This window comes from Rutilus rutilus, assembly GCF_951802725.1.
Source record: "Rutilus rutilus genome assembly, chromosome: 21".
NCBI classification, from domain to species: domain Eukaryota; kingdom Metazoa; phylum Chordata; class Actinopteri; order Cypriniformes; family Leuciscidae; genus Rutilus; species Rutilus rutilus.
In genome coordinates this window covers 26,053,021-26,077,474 of record NC_140226.1, presented here as the reverse complement: position 1 = coordinate 26,077,474, position 24,454 = coordinate 26,053,021, and the positions used below count along the sequence as shown (strand labels likewise).

The 24,454-nt window shown below is 38.5% G+C and overlaps 1 protein-coding gene across 2 annotated transcripts in view; it reads left to right on the top strand.

Annotated features, from left to right (window-relative positions):
* Positions 1-323: 323 nt before the first annotated feature.
* Positions 324-24,454, top strand: part of LOC311280682 (uncharacterized protein) — a 52,630-nt gene continuing 28,499 nt past the window's right edge. The window contains exons 1-2 of one of the 2 annotated variants that reach the window (XM_084393010.1): positions 324-531; positions 2,510-2,716. In XM_084393010.1, coding sequence (XP_084249136.1) covers positions 514-531; positions 2,510-2,716 — 225 coding nt within the window. In that variant the 5' untranslated portion in view covers positions 324-513. The remainder of the gene's footprint in view (positions 532-2,509; positions 2,717-24,454) is intronic. The other variant, XM_084393009.1, reaches the window with a different exon arrangement.

Genomic DNA, 24,454 nt, shown 5'->3' with positions numbered 1-24,454 from the left:
TGATGTTTAGTGCACTTAGGTCATGTGTCTGACTGAGGGTGACCTTGCGCATGTATGTGCGTGCATGTGCTTAAAATGGCTGCAGTGATAAACAAACACTCATCTTCAGTTCACGGCTGCTATCAAGCGCTACTCCCGCTCATGATGCACAAGCCAGGTCACAAAAGCCACGTCTGTTTCACCTCAGAATAAAAAATGAAAACGCCAACAACAAAAAGAATCCCAAGCACCTTGCCCTCGCGACAGAGCGCACGCATGTGCCCAGTATAGATTAAGCCCTGAGCTGTCAAAGCTAATTGAAAGTAATAGAGCCTGCAGTCATTGGATTAGCGTGTCAGACATTGATACTGTTGGGCTGGAAACAGTTGGTCCAGAGATTGAATGATATTAATATTGGCAATGGGCTGTTTCCAAATGCGGACTGTGAAAGGCTTTGGGCAGTTTGCTTTAGGATTTTCAAAGGTGTGAATCTTGTTTCATGATGTATCAGAATTTCCAGAGAGGAAATGCATAATGCAAAGAGGCCTTGGGGTGAGCGGTGACCTAAAACTTTTTATCTTTTTCTATACAGAGGATCTTGATAAAGTTATTCAAGGATAACTTTTCCTTGGTAAATAATGATCTCATAAATAATACAGAAAACGAGGGGTACTACATTATCTTCTGGTAATATTAAAATGACTAGTTTAAGAGTTGTTTTTGAGTTTTTGAATATAAAAACATGATAATAGGGAATTTAAATTTTTTGCCGTAGGCTGCATCATTAACATATCCTATGATTTTTATTTATTTATGAATAGTTAAAGGGATATTGCTCCTAAAATTATTATTCAGTCATCATTTACTCACCATCATGTTTTGGCAAACCTGTATGACTGACTGGCTGATTTTATGTAACACAAAATTAATATCTTGGGGGAAAAAAAATTCCCATATAGTGCAATTTTAAAGAGGTCTAAGCTGGTCAAACTCCAGAATAAAAGTATCATATATGTTGTTCATACGACTCATACATCTATATTCCAAGTCTTCTGAAGTCCTTTGATAGCTTTTTTTGAAAAATAAATAAATAATAGACTGCAATTGAAATAGTTATTTGCTTATCTTCACCTCCAGTAAGCTATTAATGGCTACTATCAAATCATTGAGTCAGGCACTTGAACTTGATTTGTGAACAAATAATTCAGAGCAATTTTGTGCACTGTATCAACCGATTCATTAAAAAGACTTCAATTGAACAATTTGTTCACAAATCAGACATAGAATTATAGTGCAGGAGGCATATTGACCACTTTTTTGATACTTTATGTATTTGTGTATGTGTATATATACATATACACTATTTTGATTAATTCATAATTAGTTCAGTTATAGTTTTTTATTTCCAGTTAGTTTTTTTTTTTTTCAGCTTAACCTTGTTTAGTTTAAGTTTCTGAGTTCAACTTTATTTAAAGGTATAGCGGAGGATTTTCCTGAAAAGAACTGCCCTCTCCACTTTTTGAAAAAATGCACATGCACAACACTCTACCTGCTCCCGAAAGGGAACGCCTATTAAACGTGTGCACGAGAGAGCATGCACGAGCTAATCATAGCTTACATTAACTTTTACTAGCAGTGATTTTAAATGGATTTCTCCAAATAGCATGCCAAACTTTACCTGTCAAGTAGAAACTTCGCGACTGAGGCATCAGTGGGAAGCCCAACCTGTGTTTTGAGCGCACGCCATCGTGTGAATCGTGTGCACAAGCACGTACGACGGCCTTACGTAAACATATCACCAGAATGATTGACACTTAGGAGGACCAATAGTCTTGATGATCCACCCGGAAAAAGAAAATCCTCCGCTATACCTTTAAATTAACAAAAATATTCTAATACTTTTAGTTTTAGTTAACAATAATAACCCTGAATTTTGTGTTCCACTGAAGAAAGGAAATCATGAAACACATGAGGGTGAGTAAATGATTATAATTTTTGGGTGAACTATGCCTTTAAATATTCCAGAAATGTATTTGTATCAGCTAAAATAAGCCTCTGTTTAATTAAAACAACAGAAAGTAGACTAAAGCTAAATCTAAGTTTTGATGGTTATTGTTCAACCCTGTTTTGTTTTTTTGGTTCATTTGCATTTATCTGTTCAGTGTTGATGCATCCACTGCCCACGTATTCTGATTAGTCATCCATTCTTCCTGAATTCCTCAGACATATCTTTTAACAAACAAACTAAAAAACTGCAAATGGTTCATTTAGTGTGCATCTGGACCCATTCTTTAAAGTTTTTATTTTGCGTGCAGAATATGATCATCATCAGATATTCATCATCAGTCTCCGATTGACATTTCACAGTAGACCTCCTCTAAAGAAGAAACCGTCACGACCATCTGTTTCAAGTTTGATGGCCCTATATCATAAATTGCTCTTCGAGGACAAGAGAGGAGAACAAGAAAGAAAATTAAAATTTGGCCTTAATACAGTAATAACGTGACAAATGATGTCCCATTTTCTTCAGGCGACTTTGCTTGAGGAAATATTCAAAGACGCCCATGGGAGCAGCCAGTCATCCATCACAGGCCAGCGTGGAGTCCAGCGCCGTGGCCCTGAGGACCAGCCTGCCCACAGCAGCAAAGCAGCTCATAGCGTCACAGAACACAAGCACCCCTGGGGAGGAGACCAAGCAGTCGCCTGCTACGAAAACAGAGCAGTGGAGGGGATCAAGGTTTGTTTTGTCCCCTGCGTTTTTCAGGCTATTATTTATTCTGCCTGGGCGGGTGAAATATCAGCGTCCTTGGCCGCTGGATCTCCTTCTCCCTTGCGCAATTGACAGATCTCATTATGAGATAAAAATGACAAAGATAGCTCATGATGCTTCAGAGAAATGTAAAACCATTAGCAGGTCATTGTCATAGTTATAATGTGTCCTTTTAAGCAGCTTAGTGAACTGGTGGTGAAGTGTGATATCGGGATTAACCTATGAGGGAGTTTTGCTGCGCGCCGTTCGGCAGGCGTTGATGAAATTGCGACGTGAGCTCTCGGGGCTCCATGGAGAAATGGCAGAGTTCTGCAGGGCCGGCGAAAGAAATGAGGCTGTTTGTGACGACTGCAGAAGGAGAAAGGGGTTAAAGTCTCATTTTCCTGCACTTTACGTCTAAAATGTAGGCATTCTTTTTACCTGCGATGTGCAGGCGTCATGGGGAGTTAAAAAATATTGGGTAAATTGTCTTTGAAAGAAATGACGACAAATGTTTTGCACCATCGGTGTCATAAAGAAAATCAGATGTAATGATGCCAGTTACACTAATATTATAGCATTTTGATGCAAAATCTCACTTTCATTATCACTTCTCACCATTGAAAGTGTTTGTGCTGCGGCTGTCTATAATTGATCTAGACAGGAGGTTAGTAAGCAATTTCAAATGTTTTTTGCTCAACGTCTGCTCTCAGAGAGTACTAGATAAAGGTTTCAAGCACACATAGCGGATTCCTCGGCACAATACAGTCAGTAATGTGGATTAATTATTGCTTAGTGTTTTTTTGGAGAGTCTGTTTTGCAGCAGTGAGCTATTACTGAGCCCTATCAATCATTCTATTAACTCTGGCTATGCCTTTGACATCACATTAGTGAATGTAACTCATTATCTGGAGGGAAATTAGAGTAGTGCGGATCCAGCCATGCGTTATGTCTCTCTGCCCCCGTAGCACACAACTCCGAGTTGTTTGATTGCCATGCCTGCTAGAACTGAAGTTGATTAAGTAATGACAGATACAGTATCTGCGGTTGCACTCCAAACTAATTCATCATTAGCAGCAGTATCACAGGTCGCTAATCTTACGCAGCTGAACGAAGCTCCCGGAAAGCTGTGACTTTTTCACACTTTTACACAAGTAGCATCCAAAATATCAAACTTCACAGATACGCGAGCCAAATCGCACAATAGCGAAATTAGCGAACGCCCAAGCATACTGTCGAGTTGTGAAGAAAATTGTGAACTTGTTCTGAGGAGCGATCCACGGTGGAGGCTCGGCTAAATCTGCCATTCAAGCTGCTACAGATACCGAGAATGGAGCCAGAGGATGTGACACGTATAGATGGACTTTCTGCTAATTGTTTATTGTCTTTAAATGGGTTTCTGGTGGGACGATTTAGCTCCTTCGTGTCATTAAAAGTTCTTTTGATTACATTTTCATGCAACCTTGACCTTCTGCGCTGCAATAACAATCAATACGGTAGCCATTAGCATCCGCGTAATTGCGGCAGAAAAATGAGCTAACAGACTCCCAGTCTTTTCCGCCATTTGTTTAGGAAGCAGATGGAGCGAACTAAAGAGCTTGTAGGAAAGATGGATTTGATGAATTAAAACCCAAGATGCAAATTTAGATTTCTGTAATTACACTAGCTGATCATTACGATTTTTCAGTGCAAACCTTCTGCCATCTTGTCTTTTGGCAGGGCCCATGTCCTTAAGAAACAATTACAAACGCACATTCTCAACAAGAAAGGTGACACAAGTTTTAGATCTCTTTCTCCTTAAAGATGACCTTTAAAGTCACAGGAAGTGGGGATAAACCAAGATGGCTGTGGTAATGTTACCCGAGGGAGTCAGATAGCTTTGTGCAAGTGACTGATAAACATTAGCATTGACTTTGGACTACAGTTAGTACCCTTTTCCCATTCATTTTGTTTGTACACAATGGCTCAGGGGCATGAATGTGTGCTAAATGAGACTGTATTTGAGAAATAAATGAGAAACGTATTGTTGATCCTGAGATTATGAAGGTCATTATAACAAGCTTTTAATTGCACAGAGAATCTTCACTTTGTTTTTTCAATATTATCAGTATGTGCAAGAGAAACTGATTTGATTATGTTAATCAAGCCTTTTCTCATATGTGGTAATGGAGGTGCAGTTCAGAATCATTAGTGGCAAAAAAAAAAAAAAATCTATTTAGATTTTGCTGTAATGCAGTCTAAGAAAAGTGCACATTTTTAATGGTATTGATCAAGGTCTACTGAGCTCTGGGGTCTGCTCTAATTACGACCTCTTCTTCACAGTTTCTCGCGTAATGATGCCCACAAAGCAATTATTGCCTGTTCCATTTATCTGATTCATCGCAGGATTGATACCTAGACATTGGAAAAATGAAGCACTGTGGCTTGAATATGCTTCAGTGAAAGTACATGTCCATTAGATCCTGCATAATGTTCAGATCCACCATCATGTTCTGTGTTCAATAAAAGTTAAGCTCAATTGACAGCATTTGTTTCCTAATGTTGATTACTATAGATATAAAGGCAGCAGTAGATTATTTCCTAAAGAAATACTTTCTATTCAGCAAAGATGCATTAAATTGATCGAAAGTGAAAGTAATGCATTTTTACAAAAACGCTTTCATTGTTACAAAATTTTCTGTTTTCGGCTCATGGATTTTTTTTCCCCGATTGTAATATGTTCTGTGAGGTTCACTCATAATGTTAATAACGTTTAATAACTCTGACCCTCTGTCTGAAATGATACATTTTTGAGGGGCGGATCCTTTAAGGCTTGTCAGTAAACAGACAGTTATGATTGGCTAACATCACTATACAGTAGGAAACAGTATGGAGTATGTCAAATCCAGTATAGACAGCATCAGTGATTATAATAAATTTTAATTGCTTTTGCACATTCAGTGTAGGCAAATGTCAGCCTTTAAGTGGCTGAATGCCAGTAAGCGGGGCCTATGGTGCGAAGATGTAAAACTATTTGTCTATGTCTTGCTCTGGAGGCAGTCATATGCAAATTTGCCCGTGTGATGTCACAGATCGTAAAATATAAAAACGAGCCATTTTTGGAGCTTGATTAAATAAATGCTTCGTTTTAAACTATGAAACTTGCAAGATGTTTTAATGGTGCAAAGATCTTTTATGTCAAAGGATCAAGGCAATTTTGATTCTTCATGTCATGACCCATTTAAATAAATTCAGTTCTTTTGAACTTTTTGAACCCTTTTAATCAAAGAATTATACTTATCATATATATATAATGTTTTCCACAGAATTTTTTTTATTTTTTAAAGTTTTTAACATTGATAATAATAAGAAATGTTACTTGAGCATGAAATCAGCATATTAAATTGATTTCTGAATGATAATGTTGTACTGGTGATGACTGGAGTAATGGCAAAATGACTGAAAATTCAGCTTTGCCATCACAGAAATATATTCCTTTTTAAATCATATTAAAATAAAAAAAAAGGTTTATTTATATATTGCTTATACAATACACAGGAGAATATCAATCATTTATGCTAACTTCATCAAATATCAGTATTCGGTTGAAATCGGTTCAGTGTTGATTTCAGTTCAATTGTGTCATTGGTTTAAGTTGTAATAATATTTTATAAGTTTTTTTTTTCTGTATGAATGCAGACTTGGTAAGCGTAAGATACTACTTTTAAAAAAAGTTTTAAAAGTCTTACTGACCCTAAACTTTTGAATGGTATCAGTGGTTATCCATATTTACAAATTGAAAACATGCTCATTATAGAAGTATGTGTGAGTTGCGTTATTAATACTGTATGTTTTGAATTAAGTTAATAAATCCCGACAATGTTGATTATGCTTAAAGGGATAGTTTACCCAAAAATGAAAATGTTGTCATCACCCTCGAGTTGTTTCAAACATTGGGTCAAATGGGTGCCGTCAACTGTTTGGTTACCAACATTCTTTAAATTATCTTCTTTTGTGTTCAACAGAAGAAAGAAACTTAGACAGGTTTGAAACAACTTGAGGATGAGTACATTATGACAAAATGTTCATTTTTGGGTGATCTATACCTTTTACATGTTAGGTTTGTTAAGTCATTGCTTCCCTTCTTTCTTCTTCTCTCATCACCAGGAGAGTCTGTGGTGTGTGCTCACAAAATTGAGTGCTTAAGGATTTATTCCATCGTACAAATCTGCAACAGCTGGAGTGGCACACAATGCATGTAAACTTTGTGTATATAATTTGGTGACAAATCAGGCTTAATCATGCCGCCGCTTGGCTGAGAAGAGGCGAGGAGAGGAGAGAAGCATCTGGACTCTGAACAGGGAACACAAATGGGCAGGAATCTCAGCTCTGCTGACGAACATTAACTGACAGGGTACGGGCGGCGACAAATGCTGCGAATTAAGTAAGGTGAATGACGCTGCATCTACTTTTGTCATATGAACAAGGCTGATGTAGCCTTTGCAGACTGAGCCGCAGAAGTTTGCTTCTCAATGAATGATTCTTAAAAACAAAATGGATCCAAGAGTCATTGCATTGTAGAAAATATGCTGACCATTAAAACCGCCCTTTATGCTATTTTAAAGTCATCATGAAATCAAATTGACCTATTTACCCTTTTTACTTTGTTAGCGCACATTACTAGTCTTGTGGTGAAAAATTAATCTGTGCAAGTTAATACACAGAAAAAAAAAATCTGTTTGTGATGGTAATCTTTAATCAAAATCGGAACATTTGCTTCCGCACTGGAATGACGCTCCTTCTCAGTTTGACGGCTTGGGTTGAATATCTTTAACCACTCCCCTCCAACCGTCAGTCTGCTATGAGCGAGGGATGGAGAGGAGGTGCGCTAAAGTAAAAACCGTCCTCTATTCAATATTCCGTTTCACTTGGAAATGCGTCACTGAAGTAAAGTCGGTTGCAACTTCCGGTTTACTGGTAAAGGTTCCTAATTTTGTTTTTGAGGTCAGAATTGATTCTTTCTTTTAGAATACAATAACTTTATTAGTTGTGCACTTTGATCGTAAAATCTTTGCAGACCTTTTACGTTCACAAAAAGCTCATCTCTTGAAACCTGTAGTCCACTTTCTTTCTTTTCTACTAAAACACAACATGGAGCTCAGCCTGGCACAAGGAAAATGTTCTGCTCAGAATTAATTATATGTTCCATGCAAGCACTTTTCGAGCAGTTGTGAAAATTCATAAGTGCACATGTTGCCATGGTCAGATTGTGCAGGTGTTTGTTGAATTGCAGTCTGTGGTCACTGCTGGTGTGAGAGCAGATCCAGGAGCTGTGTGCTGTAGAAAACGCTCTGACTCACCAGGCCAGCTGGTCCGGTCCACGCTCACATCTGCACAATCAGCTCAGAGGGAGGACAGAGTCTTGTTTACTGAACAGCCGGGTTGCAATACACTTTGTGTAAAGGACAGTCACATTGACACTGTGAGTGCTTGCTTGTTTTGGCTGTGCTGGCCAATTAACCTGAGAACACTGACGAATGTGTTACATATAATATCATGGTGCTCGCTAAATTTTTTTTGAATACTTTAGTCGCATTTTGAAAAAAGTAATATGGGCCGTTCACTACAAGAATGCTTGCTATAAAGATACTGTAACTATAACGATAACTATTTTTGCATCCACACGAACGGGCGATAACTTTGTTTAGTAGTGCATGCTGAAGTTATGCATCTGCCACTTTAAATACTCGAACTCTTTAAATTCGGGTTGATTGTGATTGGCTAATTGTTCCTGAGAGCTAAAGGTTACACTTAGACTTATTGTAACATGGGACAACGTAAATAAACTAGGTTAGGTAAGTCACAATACCATTCACGTTCTAATTTTCAAAAGACTACTCATTTGCAACATATATATGATGGTATACAAAATATAAAAGATGTTCCAGTATCTGCTGCTTAGTGAGATTGGCCTGCTGTGTTTGGAGAGCACTGATCAAGCTCAGAGTAAATGTTCCTATCAGAGATAAAAGAAAAAGAGGAATAAGCAGTGTTGAAAATGTGCATGTTTGCCCTCTTCTCTTTGTCTGTTTTCGAGATACATTCTAGTTCCTCCCCAGGAACACATGGCAAGGTATTTACTGAGCCATCTGCTCCAAACTGCCGCGCTAACACTATCTGCCGCTTGGTTGCTAGGGAAATGAATGCCTTTTAAAATGGGTGAGTCAGTGGTATGACTTACCTGTCGAAGTTAAGATCCTTTGTTCATTGTCATATGTTTTGGTGTGACTTGGATAAGTCCATGGCATTGCACTGTGTGAATCTACATTAGCTTTTTGAGATGGACAACACTGTGTGTGTAATTGATTTAAAAATAACGCATGTCAAGATTTTGACTATTTATGTTGCATTTCATCATACAAAAACAAGTGCTCAGGTCATTTGATTATTCAGTTACACCATGCTAATGCGACAGGAATTTTTCATACCAGGAAGTCATCAGGTCTTGCTAATGGGGCAAACAATGCGAGTTTAATGCAAATCAAAAAGTGCTTTGGGACACATCCATCTTTCAAAACACACATTGACACGTCAGCAGACCCTCATGCAAAGTGTACACTACAATTTTGTACTGTGCCAATAAAACCCTTTATGATTATTGATTTTCATGTTAAGTAACAAGATGCTATATTCATGTTGCAAACCATACAGACAAGCTAGTCAGGGGTTTTCAAAATATTTGATGCCAAGTATGATGATCCCTTAATGAACAATACTCGTTATAAATTATAAAAGCAGCTGTAGGTTTTAAGTATAGTAAGTAATAAAGTAATAAAAAGACAAAGAAATGTTTAAATAAATTTGTGTAGTGCTTTCTTCAATATTTATTTAGAATAATAGAATAACTTTTTTGGACTCATTGCACCCATTTGCGATCGCCGGGCCCCAGTTTGAAAACCCCTGTTCTAAGTGACAAGGTAATGCCACCATTTACGTATGATAAGTCATATCCAAGCTATTAGCATTTGGTGTTATTTATCATATTGCAAGTAATGAGCATTACTCTGGCTTATCTGAAAGCAGCCTACAATAAAAACGTATCTTATTTACACTTATATCAAACTGTCATTTTAAATGCGTCATACAGAGGTGAAAAAAAATACACCATCAAAACACTATCTACTTGAAATGTTTATTGTCCAGTATACCCAATTAAGGAAGGACTGGTTGCTATTTTTATGAGATTATAGTTCAGTGATGCTGTCCAGAACGGTGATGAGTTCCAGAATGTGGGTCTTTGAGGCAGGTCATGACCCCAGGACAAGAGCTTTGTCATTTTCAGCTGAGCCTGTCCCTGCACAGGTGACACAAATAAGAGGTCAGGATGAGGGCACTGAGCCTGGTCATAAATCACCTGGAGAAACATGGGACATGATGTCCTTTGCTCCTGGCCTGTCCTCCCTGGGCCTTGTCCCAGATATGAAGAGAGAGGATATGAAATATCAACTCAAAGCAACGTCCCCACAGCCACATTTAAGTACCATTAGGTGTCCAAGGAAAGGTCAGGAAAAAGTTTCAAAGACAAAGTTGGATCACTTTGGTAAGTTTTTTTTTTTTTACACTGGTCTGCAACATTTACCATAGCTGATCTGAGAATGCTGTAACACCCACTGAGGTCAGAGGTCATAACACTTTGGCCTAGTTGTAATGTGACAACCTTCTTGTTTACCTTCTGTATTTACCTATCTGTCTATCAGACTGTCTGGTCTGAGAACGCTGTAACACCCATTAAGGTCAGAGGTCATATAACACTTTGGCCTATTTGTGTTCTCTGTTGATTAGGAGGAAAAACTCAAATTAACATGAACATTTGTTATTGTCAGTATTGCATCACTAATGGGGCAACACATGAGCTGTGGAAATTGGTGAAGCCTTGGACTCAAACATTATGTCTAGTATAGACTTAATTATAAAGCCTTTAGCCCTCTACCTGTGTAGTCTACACTCACTTTTTACCCTAAACAAGTATACAATAAATGTGAACTGCATGTAGCATCTTTCAGAATGAAAACATGCTTTCAACTCTATCTGAGAAGAAACTTAAAAAATACACCCCGCATAAGGGCAGAACAAAAGGCCATCTTCATTTCCCACACAGAATACATTAGCTCTAAGTGGGTTTGTGGTTATTGCAGGGGTCTGAATCTGCGACGGACACCTGGGATTCTCTAGACTGTTTGATCTGGCCTTTTCAAGCACTGCGATCATCCTCCTAAATTGCGCCTAATGGACGAGGCCTGCCACTCGGAAACCCAGACAAGAGGGGAGGACAATTTACTGTGCGTACACACCTGTCCTTTGTAGTTCAGAGACCACATTGTGAGCACCGGCAGCATTAGCCTCGATTCACAAACAGCACTCCGGAGCAGTAGAGCGCAGCCTCCATTTAGGGACCCTGAATAGCCCTGGGATGCTATTAGCCCCGGTAGCCGAGTATGCTTACAGTTCCCTACGAAACAATGCCTAGGGAAGATGGAGGGGACATGAGAGGGAGCGAAAGAGACAGAGATGGGAAGATGTATCACTGCACCTGTCCTTTCAATGGAATCCATCATGTGCAGGCTAAGCTCATAGATTAGAGTGGGTTAGCAGTGCACAGTGCAGCTAGCTTGCTCATGAATAACATAGCCTGTGCTAATGTTAGGGGCAGGTAGAGGGTTATTTCTAAATTCACCTCCAATAGTTTGGTAGTCTGATGAATTCAAGGGAGAATACGATCTTTCATCTACTCGTATTGCTTATGATGTCAACAATGGCTGCTCTTTTCCATGAAACAAACATACACGGAGAAACAAGCAACTACCCAAAAAGTTCCATAAAAGTAGTATTTTTCTTTAAAAGTGTGTTCAAACTTTCTTTAATGATACTATTAAAGGTGAAATAAATGAGTTTATCCTTGTCTGTGATGGTTGTGGAAATATTACGCCACTGTCCACAGCTGCTGTTGTTGATTCATTACATACTTTATAACACTATTTAATTAAGATAAATATGAAATGGCTGGCAAAAGAGCTGGATACAATTTTAAGCATATGCAGTAATATCTTTTTGGTGTGTTGAAAATTGGAATACAGACTGGTGTTTAGCATCTATGGATGACTGAGATCTTCCTTTATGTCCTGGAAAAGCTCAGTAGCACAGTAGACAGACTGGCCTCTCCTGAGTTTGCAAGCTGGAATGATTGTGCTTTTGGTACAGTTGGAGTTAGTGGGGAAATAGCATTTTGTAAACACACCAGGAGATTTTTGTTTTGTGTGGTGAAGACAATTACAGTTCCACTGCTGCCAGTGCCGCTACTGAGCAGGTGGCTTGAGTTGGATATGGAACATATTATTTCTCTCTTTCTCTTTTTTATCGTTTTCACTCATGGATTTGTCATGCTATTTCGGTGTTTATCTATCTATCTATCCATCTGTCTGTCTGTCACATTTTGCTGTCTTTTTGGGGACATTTGGTCCTCTCAATGTAGGTTAAACAAGAACACGCACACATGAAAGAAGAGCTCAGTAGGTCAAGTCTTTGAATTAGACAATTCAGGAACTGTCCTCTCATATTACAGCTATATATAAGATGACCAAGGGGAAATGCCATTAGCTTTACTTCTTATTGTTGCAGGTGTGAAGATTTTCTCTTGTTTTCAGTACAATGACGTGAAATACATGTAACATAAGTTGCATTGGAGTGTTCAGGGAGTTCATTTCATATACAGTATTTTTATGAAATGTTGCTAATATTTATAATTCTTTATAATAATAATTAAAAATGATCATGTAGAAGATAAGATCATCAGTTAATGTATATTCAAAAAGTTATGAAGTCCTGAAACATTTATGTTTGTGTGCTTTGACCACCACAAACATCGAGCAGGACATTATTCAGATTATTGGTCGACTAATATGTGGTTGATTCTTAAATGTTAATATTTAACATCCCCCAATTCTGACTACATGATCACATCCTTGACCTGATGTGTTAAGCATTATATAAATATTGTTAATGACTTATTAATTTTTCATACAGTGTTACCATGTGCTGTAACATAATCGAACAGTTAAACAGACCAACCCTGTACAACAAACACACACCTCCATTCATAGGGTTTCTAAGCATGAGCTGCTGTTACATGAACGATTGAATTATAGACCATCTGTGTATGACCTAATGTAATATACATAGCAAAAGTACAGAGCATGTATGCATGGTTAATCTGTTGAAAAAGTGTAGGGTTTCCTCATATTCAAATGTGGTAGGGTTCAGCAATGGCATGGTCATGTTGCAGGACAATATATTGACTCTCCAGGTGTCCTGTTCCCTTCTGCCACACATGAGAACGACCTGTAGGCTAATTAGAAAAGGAACCAACACAAATGCACAGTGTTTTGCATATTGTTCAGCTTCACCAAAAAGCATTAATAGCCCCATTTGAAATGGATTCGAACATTTTGTAAGATGTCTAAAAGAATGATCTAGGATAATTGCATCAGATACCTCTGATACGGCACAGTTCCGGTGGCACGTTCATGAATAGTGAATGGCCACACACAGCTTAATTCAGTCAGAGCTCATTGAAGGTTATTGACATACTTCTGGGATCGTGTAGGTTAAAGTTCCCACAGTATTCATGTCATTGTAAGAGGATACCGAAGTAGAAAGTGTCTGTGTTTCATTCTAATCTTCAGCGGCTCACCACATCTGCCTTAGGCGACTTAAATATGCCACAGCTTTAAGTATGCAAATACCCTAGATATTAAGGTCTCATTTGAATACTGATTTTCATATTAAAATATTGATGGTGTTTTAACTGGGGCCCACTCAGTCCTCATTATAGATTAGTGTACATCTGTACTGTGGCTTCATGAATGCAAATTATTGCTTACGAGTGCCTAATTAGTTAGTAGTTCAAAGCATATTTTGTTAGATTTGTTGTTATGGCACAAGAACTAATAGAAGGAATGTGAGTCATCAGAGTGTCCGGTGATTGGGCTATAATAGATAAGAGAACGTTTACTATTTGAATTATCTTTAAAGTTTGTGTGTGTGTCTTATCATGAAAATGTGGCCACAGTTTAATGAAGTTGTCAAGATTTAATATATTCTAATGAGTCGTTTGATTAAAAATACATGATTTCAGCTGTTACAGATATAAAACTTAAATAAATGTTCAGAGCCAGGTTTAAAGATTATTTTTTTAAGTGGGTGACTTAGCAGCTACTTTAACTAATTGTTAAAGGTCAGAACACTTTTAGAAGTCCTTCCTTCCTTCCTTCCTTCCTTCCTTCCTTCCTTCCTTCCTTCCTTCCTTCCTTCCTTCCTTCCTTCCTTCCTTCCTTCCTTCCTTCCTTCCTTCCTTCCTTCCTTCCTTCCTTCCTTCCTTCCTTCCTTCCTTCCTTCCTTCCTTCCTTCCTTCCTTCCTTCCTTCCTTCACAATACTTTTTGAAATCATCAGATTCATTACAAATTGCATATGTTTTTATATGTCTTTATTAATGGTGATTGTGATTTTAAAAAAAGCACAAATATGTTGTTTTTTAAAGACATTTTATTATGTGCACACACAGGTCTGCATGAGTTTCTGTATTGAAAACACACAGGATGTGCACGTACGTGGGTGATGATGACTACTTAATATATGTCCAGAACAAACAGATGCAAAAGTATCGATGTGTGTGTGTGCGTGAATGTGTGCCCAGTTGGAGTGAGATTCAGAAGGCTTGCTTCCATCTTGGCAGGGCTACTGTACCACAGGGACGGCACCAGTGTGTGCAATGATAATTGTGTGAATTGAGCTGTAAGGGGGAGCTGCCCATTGACCAGCGCGCTGCGCCTGTTCTCTCTGGCAGGTGTGGGGTGGCTGAAAAAGGAGAAAGAGAGAGGGAAAGTGAGAGAGAGAGCGTGTCTCCAGCAGGCAGGCAGGACACAGCTGTTAGTACAGGGCCTCCATTATCCAAAGGCAGCCTATTGATTCACCCTGTGGGATGTTTCCTCTGTGCCTGTACTGGTGTTGTGCAGAGTGCATTTGCATGGCTGTGAGCTGCGATCGATAGCCAGAGGTGTTCCGGCCCTCTGATTTTAATGGCCCCTTCTTCGATCAGCAGGGACCGACTCCACCAGAGGCTGTGTTTCCTATAATTAGAGTGTATGTTAATGCGCAGGGACCCATAAAGCATATCTCAGCCTGCTAATATAATTACTTTGCCTGCTCTGTTAAAAAGCAGAACGAATCGAATGGTGTCAGTGGGATTAAGGAAATGGGGGCGGTTTGAATGTGATTTGACATTTATTTGAGCCTGTCAGGTTATTACGCAGATTGCCACGGAAAACGGGAGATGGATGCTGAGATCGTCAGAAGGGGGACGTGCACATTTTCATACAATTTCTTTTCAAAATGAATAATTGCGGGGTACGAGAACAGCTAAATCTGAAGTATTCATCAAACATGATTCAGTTGGCATATAGCCATATATTTTTAGCATTTCGGAACATTCTATTACAGTTTAGTGTCTGAGAACATGCTTTCGTTATTCATATTTCAAATTTTATGCTTTTTTCATTATAAATTCAATTAATATAATTTTGAGTGAAGGTTTGAATTTTTAAATATCCCTTAATATTTCTTAATATCTTTTCCTTTCCTTAAGAAAAATCCATATTTTTCCCATATTTTTTTTATTAATTATGTATAAAAAAAAATACATATATTTTTTTTTAATGTATTTTATTTAATTACAATTCATTGTTTTAAAAATCCCAGATACTGGCGTTTCATATCATTTGAACCATATTGTGTTTCAAAGTTATTTTTATTTTATTATTTTATTTTATACAAATATTTGATAATGGCATTTTGTTGCCATTGTTTTAAAAATCCCAGATGTTCAACATGGACAATTTTTGATGTTGCTGTATTTGTGCAGACTCAGCGCATTGTTTATTTTAAACAATGAAAAAAAAAAAAAAATGCAAGTGCAAATACATTCCATGCATGTTAGGTTTATTGTTTATGCACTCATCCGTAGCTTTGCATTTGTCTGAACAACGAGGCTGAAGTAGCCAGCTAAACTATGGCCTCTTAGACTAAATAAAAAATAAAAACATATGTAAATAACATTCCATAAGCCCACAGAGAAAACATCTTTTCATATGAAAATCTGCAGGTTTATCTTACGGGCTGTCCATTGTCAATCTGAAATGTAGGGGATTGGAAGAATCGTGCACGTAAACCCATCTTAATCTGTCTCTCCCAGCCTCTCTCATCCACATATGTGCATCTGTTCACAGCCTCATTCCTCCACCAAAACAGCCTGTCTTCTGACAACACTGTAATTTGAATGGCACTCTCCTTCAGATTTTGCAATGATGGGGTAGCCAGTATGTCTGCTTTGCATGAATGTGTCTCGTTCGGAAATTATAGCGTCTATAAGAAAGAACTATAACGGAGCCCTCTGTCTGCGGGTGTGTTTTAGACGTGACTGTTGAATGAGACTGAGATGATGCCTGTTGTGTGTCCGTTTTGTGCTGGAATGAAAGTACGAGACCAAAAAAGGGGTTAACGGTGGCTGTGGCGAAAGAATATTTCAATTTGGCCCAGATGTGATGCAGAAGTGACTGCTCGTACTAAGAGCCTGGGAACAGACGTGTGCTGTGGCTCCTGAAGCTCTCAGTCCTCTCTGACGCTGCTCTAAAACGGGACCGCACAGATGATGGCAAACAGATGTTGCTCGGATTACCAGTAACACTGAGTGACCTCTCCTTAACTGCCCTGGACCAGGAAAAAAAATGGGTTTGCTCCTTTATTCTTTATCGTTTACTCAAATCCTGCGCACTGGCCTCTTTTTGCTGGCACTCGGTGAGAATCAGTCATGTTGGTGTGTTTGTGTGTTCTTGGTTAAATCCATTCTGATGTCACATGGCGGAGGACACACTGGGATACGTCTCTGTGGAGAAATGGATGAGGGGGTGAAAGGAGTCCTGGCGGAATAAAAATATTCACGGAGCCATGCTGGAACTCTGGTGCACTGGTTCACACATGAGCTCCACACACATTGAGCTCCACACACATGAGCTCCACACACATGAGCTCCACACACATGACCTCCACACACATGAGCTCCACACACATTGAGCTCCACACACATTGAGCTCCACACACATGAGCTCCACACACATGAGCTCCACACACATGACCTCCACACACATGACCTCCACACACATTGAGCTCCACACACATGAGCTCCACACACATGAGCTCCACACACATGAGCTCCACACACATGAGCTCCACACACATGAGCTCCACACACATGAGCTCCACACACATGAGCTCCACACACATGAGCTCCACACACATTGAGCTCCACACACATGAGCTCCACACACATGACCTCCACACACATGAGCTCCACACACATTGAGCTCCACACACATGAGCTCCACACACATGAGCTCCACACACATGACCTCCACACACATGACCTCCACACACATGAGCTCCACACACATGAGCTCCACACACATGAGCTCCACACACATGAGCTCCACACACATGACCTCCACACACATGAGCTCCACACACATGAGCTCCACACACATGACCTCCACACACATGACCTCCACACACATGACCTCCACACACATGACCTCCACACACATGAGCTCCACACACATGAGCTCCACACACATGAGCTCCACACACATGACCTCCACACACATGAGCTCCACACACATGACCTCCACACACATGAGCTCCACACACATGACCTCCACACACATGAGCTCCACACACATTGAGCTCCACACACATGACCTCCACACACATTGAGCTCCACACACATGACCTCCACACACATTGAGCTCCACACACATGAGCTCCACACACATGACCTCCACACACATGAGCTCCACACACATGAGCTCCACACACATGACCTCCACACACATGAGCTCCACACACATGACCTCCACACACATGAGCTCCACACACATGAGCTCCACACACATTGAGCTCCACACACATTGAGCTCCACACACATGACCTCCACACACATTGAGCTCCACACACATGACCTCCACACACATTGAGCTGGAGATGTCATTTTGAATCTGAATGTTTTTCAAGTGTAATTTTGTGTTAAAATTCCTTTTAACCCTGGGTTATGAAGTTCTGGCTTCGCACTGTTATGAGGTTAAATTAAATAATTTCATTTCATTTTTAATTCAAATTAAATTACATTTTGCATTTAAATTATACATGTAAATAACACATTTAAATAATATTTTCAAATAATGTGTTCAATAAAACATTTTAAATTACACATTTAAATATTAAATGTAATTTAAAAAAAGAGTACAAATTGTAATATTAAAAATTTTGTAATTATTTTTTAAATGAATTTTGTAGGTTAATATGGTTGGTATTTTTCATTTATTTTTCATTTAATTATATTTTAAATTAAAATGATTACGTTATTAGAATTAATTAATAGAAATTATTTTATATTTTTGTTATAAATTATTTATAACATAATGAACAAAATAATATTTAAATATTAAATACAGTTAATAAAAATATATATATTTTCAATGTTATATATAATTATGTATTATATATTATTTATTATTTCTATAATTATCTCTTTTTTAACCTTAAATATTTAGTAAAATCGAACAATATTTTAGTGTATTAGTAGTAGTAGTATTAGTATTATTATGCTAATTGTTATTAATTAAATGTTTAGTATTATATTTTAAATAGTTAAAGTTTAGCAAGAGATAACCAAGCAAAAACTAAACTATGGTTTCCTCATTAAATATTTCGAACACTAAACTTATATGAAAATAAGAGTGTTGAAATCTTACTAAAATTACACTTTTTTTTTTTTTTTTTTTTTTTATTCTATTAGTAGATTATAAAATAATAACAATTTACAGCTTTACATAAAACAGCAGGAGTGACCAATCCTTATGGCTGAAAAACAGACCGACTGACCTTTCCTCATACCATCCAATCTTCCCCGCTGTATCCTATCATTTCTGTGCTGGGTGGAAAGGGAAATGAGTGATGATAAGGATGATCTTGGGGAGGAGAGAAGGTCCAGAGCCGGTTGAAAGCCAGCTGTCACCAGTTGGCTTCAGACAGGCCTGAGACAGACCCAGAGCCTGGTCAGAGATAGCAGCGGCAGGCGCCAGCCAGACGGCCATCCGCAGACAACCACGACAGCAGAAGAAGCCTTATCAGCCACCAGCGCCATGTCCTCGGATGCCTAATCTGGGCGGCAGGGCCTACAGAGAGCCGCTCAGGAGCGAATGAGGCTTCACTGAGTCCACACACGCTGTCAGTCCACGGCCACGCCAGCTCAGCTTATGGATTCAAACGAGAAATCTATAGAGATAAATCGCTACCTGTAAACCGACTATTCTTCTACATTACGCCTGCTCTGAGGATTTCAGCTTTGGCTCATTTGAGGCGAATTATACCAATCTAAGCTCTTCATAGAAAGACTGAGAATATATATCCTCCCATCCGCAGGGTTTGGGTTTTTGGCCGCGTGTTCATTTAAATGTGAATGATAATGGATTGTAAGTGCACATATGAGAGGATTAGCTAAATCCTGCTTGTGTAGAGCTGTATCTATAACCTCCATAAAGGTAAACATCACCCCAGAGGAACTGTAGATTAGCACGGCGAGTTTATGTTCAACTTCCTTCATCAGAATTCATGACTCACACTGTCACATTGACCCGCACAAAAATGCACATAACAAGTCCTAACGCGAAGTAGAAATTGCCGGCGTATGATAACTCATTACAGCTGCAGACGTTTCTGCTCTGCAGAGAACACGAAATTGAAGAAAGAACATAACAGATCAAACTCGTTTCTTCCCCAAAGCTTCCAGATTCGGCTCTCATTACTACAAGCTCATTTGTTGTACTCAAGCATCTAATGTGGTATCATCTATCTTCAGTGCGGAAAGGGGAGATTCTGGGTAAGATTGGGCTGAAAATCGTCTTCCACAGTGTTTTCGGTTGTTTTCCTCCCAGGTTTTGCATCGCTAAGAGTTCATAAACAATGGATGACTGTGGGACACAAGGAGAACACCTGCCCAGTGATGATCAATGGTTTGAATTAGTCTGACAGTTTTCCTATAGCAGTTGTTCCCTGGTTGGAGACTCAGTCTGTTTACATTTCATTAAATACTCGCAGACAGGACGAATGGTGTTTAGAGTGGAGTATATGGGGTAGAATCGCCTCAAATGCTGAAGGATGACAAGTAATCTAATCAGCTATAAAAAAAATCTAAAAAGTAAAGTTAGATTTTTGCTGTTCTGCATGAGATTATAAATCTTTTTGAACAGAACGCGGCTAAATGGCTGACATGCTTTTATAACACCAATGCAGGCTGAATACAGTCAGAGATGTCACTTCATGGAGGACAATAGAAACATTTTAACCAGGGATGGGCACTGTCCTGCATAGTTTAACCCTGATAAAAACTCACCTGCCTGTAGCTTTCTACTGTAGTAATCCTGGAGACATTGATTAGCTTGTTCAGGTGTGTTTGATTACAGTTGGAGTTAAACTCTACAGATTAAATATATGTATAGAAATAAATGCTTTAGGCCTAGTCTACACATACACGGATATACTGAGTTTTTCCTCATTCGTTAAAAAAAAAAAATATATCTTGTCCGCACAAGCATGGTTTAAAAAAACCTTCGTCCTCATGAAATCGCAAAAACACGCTATGAAGCGCTGTCAAGAGCATGCCAACCAACAGGTGGTGATATAACCCTAACCGTAAAGCCATTTTGGCCAATCAGAAGCCTGAAAAAAAAGTTATTACTGGTTCTAACAATATGTTGTCATAAGCAGTGACCTGCGTAGTATTGCATTCTGACTCTATCTACATTCTGGATCTGTATGACATGTTATAAGCCCTGTTAGCACAGTTATTAGCTGCAATATTTTGGCTACGTCCACCATTGCACAGACTTGCCTCATGTAAACAAAGGAGATAGAGGCGCAAAATCTGATGTCAAACAAAGAAGATAACAGCACGCACTCCGTCGTAACAAGCCAAAATCTCCGGTTTCACCGTCTACATGACAACACTGCAACCGGAGTTTCTAAAAATCTTCACCCTGGCAGGAGTTTTCAAAAAAAAGTCTGTGCTATGTTCAGTGACTGCGTTTGCGTGTGGACGAACACCCAGACTGCATAGAAAAATCTGCGGTTTTGAAAATAACCGTGTTCGTGTGGACAGGGCCTTAGACTCACTTGATCTAATTTGAAGTGCTCTTTTAAACATTGACTCTGCAAATTTCTGCACTTAACATCATCCCATTATAAGCATCATCTGAATATTTGGAACAATGACTGACACTATTTCTTTGGTATTCATTAGTCTTCAGGTCAATAAGCATGCTGAGTGCTAATCAGCATGTATATCGAGACATCATTAAGACAATGTAAATGATCATGTTACAGGTTACAGGTAATGTAAGTGATCAAATCAGAGCAGAGCCACCGACTAATTTCTCCACAAACACTGGCGGTGATTGGGAGGTGCGGGGTCGTTATTCTAAACATAGCCTTCATTAGTGTGGGGATCTCAACCTTTCTCCCCTGTTTGTAAACAGCCCATTAGTTCAGAGCGTGTTTAGTGTGATCATGTTTACTGGCTGGTGCCGGGGCTGTTACTCCTCAGGCGGCGAGGAGGCAGGGACGCAGTTGGATGAGCAGAGGGAAATTAATGTGCCATTCAGGATGACTGCTTTTGTCTCCCATTGACATGATCACACAAGCTGTAGGGGAAAGGCGACTCAGACACTGGAGTAAGGATACAGGAGGAGATGGAAGCAATGCGAATGTTTATAGATGTTTTTGTCTAATTATTTTCAAGCAACACAGGTGAATGTGATGTACATGTAGTTTTTTTTTTTTAAGTCAGTTTTGGCCAGCTGAACTTTTTGAAAACATACTTTTTACACTGTCACTAGTTTAATTTGTCTATTAGTAATGTCCAATAGTGGACATTCTTCACATTCATCATTTTTGTCATTTTTTTTATATATTTACATACATTACAAATGTTGCATTTTGTTTACTGTAAAAAACAAACATGCTACTGTAAAACTATATACGTTGAAAAACTAATAAATCTAAGCGAGATTTGATGTTTTAAACTAAAATACTGTTCAATTTTTGGAAGTGAAAAAGAGCATTATTGTATCATTTACAGTAAAAAACGTAAATTGACAATTTATCCCAGAATTCCCTGTGTGACACTTCACATTTGATGTTTAAATAATTTTTTTTTCTATTTATTTATTTTTGTGATCAGTTATAGAAATTACGTCTCATGTTGTTAATTTAATGTTTATTGCATTATTTAGGTATTACTGTAAATTTAAGTTATTTTTACAGTAAAGTTCTGGCAACCGCAGCTGCCTTTTTTACCATTACTTTGTACAGATTCTTTTTTGTGGAAATAAAAAGATTTGGTTACACTATTTCGATGGTCCACTTTGGACATTCTACTGTCTATAAGTAACTTTGCAACTACGTCAACTCATTAAAGTATTAGTAGACTAGTGGACCATTAAGTTAAGAGAAAAAGCCATGAGTTGTTGCTCTTTCGAGGTCCAAAACAGGTTGTGCACTGTCCTTCTGTCAACTGGCCACCACAATCAGACACATCAGTAGAATAAGTTGACGTTGCTGCAAAGTTTCCTATAGTCAGTAGAATGTCTGTTGGGGGAGCATCACAATAAAGTGTTAGCAGATATTATGCAGACAGTCTACTAATACTCTAATGACTCGTAGTTGACATGTAGTTGCAAAGTTACCCATAATTAGTAGAATGTCTTAAGTGGACCATCGAAATAAAGTGTTTATTTATAAAGCACTTTTTTAAAAAACAGCAAGTGTTTATCAAAGTGCCAGTAGAGGCCATTACAATAATCCAGACGAGCTGAAATAAAAATATGAACTAGTCTTTGAAAGTCTTTAAAGGACAGGAAAGATTTCACTTTGGTGAGTTGAATTGGAAAAAACTAGATTTAACTACCAAGTTAATCTGTTCGTCCAATTTAAAATCACAATCCATAATAACACCTAATTTTTTTACATAGGGCTTCACAAGTGGATTCAGTTTACCAAGGTCCAAATCTAATGACTCATAAGTGCCTCCCGGCGTAAACAGCATAACTTCTGTTTTATTTTCATTAAAACTAAGAAAATTTTGTGCCATCCAGGCCTTAATTTCCTCAAGGCACTGCAATAGAGGCGCTAAAGTGTGAGTATCTTTTCGTTTCAAAGGCAGATACATTTACGTATCATCTGCATAACAATGAAAAGAAATGCCAAATTTCCTAAAAATATGTCCTAAGGGGAGCATATATAGGGAGAACAAAATAGGCCCCAAAATGGAGCCCTGGGGGACCCCACAAGTGAAAGAAGCCGTTGAGGAGGCAGTCTCCAAAAAGAACTGAGAAAGTTCTTTCAGACAAATAAGATCTAAACCATGCCAACACAGTACCCTTAATACCAAAACATTGTTCTAAGCGTGTAATCAAGATCGTATGGTCTACAGTATCAAATGCAGCTGAAAGGTCTAGTAAAATTACAATCGCACAGTCAGTAACAAGTCATTAAAAACCTTCAACAGTGCGGTTTCTGTACAATGTAGGGATTTTAAACCAGACTGAAACACTGCATGAGTACCATGTAGATCTAGAAATGAATTCAATTGTCCAAAAACAACCTTCTCCAGTAGTTTGGACAGAAACAGAAGTTTTGAGATGGGTCTAAAATTAGAAAAGACTGATGAATCCAGATTGGGTTTCTGGATTACTGGCTCCACTGCTACATGTTTAAAAGACTTAGGTACAACTCCCGAGGACAGGCTACTATTAATAATTTCAAGTACTGCAGGACCAAAAGTTTCAAATGAGTCTTTTAGAAGACGTGGAGGAACAATATCCATGCCACATGAGGATGATTTTGTTTCAACAATAATCTCCCTCAATGAGACAAGAGACACCGGCTCAAACTGATTAAAAACAGCAGAGCACACAGTGAAACTGGATAAAAAAAGTCGATGGGAGAGAAATATTATATTGATCTTATCAATAAAAAAAAGTGTACACAAATTTTCACAAATTTCGGCAGAAGGCTCTAAACAAGTAGCTTGGGGAGTGTTTTTTAAGTTATAGTTTAATTTGGAATTACATTTTCTTTATTTTTTACGTCATATTTCATCTCAAGCTCTTCACTGGCACTTTTATCTCATTGGTAATTGTAACAAGGTTAAAGGCTCAGGGAAGGAGGAGGCAGGAACCGTTCAACATAACTTTAATATTATTAATAAAATAAACAGCTACAGCCCCTCATGGACGACTGCCACATATAAAACATAATAAAAAAAAACACAATTTAAAATCCAGGCCTGATCATCTCTCGTCCTTCACTGTTGTCACTCCTCCTTTTATCCTTCCAGAGTTCCTCCATGGGACTTGAGACCGGTGTGACGTGCAGGTGACACATAGTTTGTGACATAAAAGTATCCAAAGAAACTCCCAGCTTCTTCCTAAAGAAAGAATGCTATTGTGTTTCTGACTATCCTCTCAGATATAACACACACTTGACCTCAGACACCCCACCATTGTGACTGAATGATCTTACTGTGT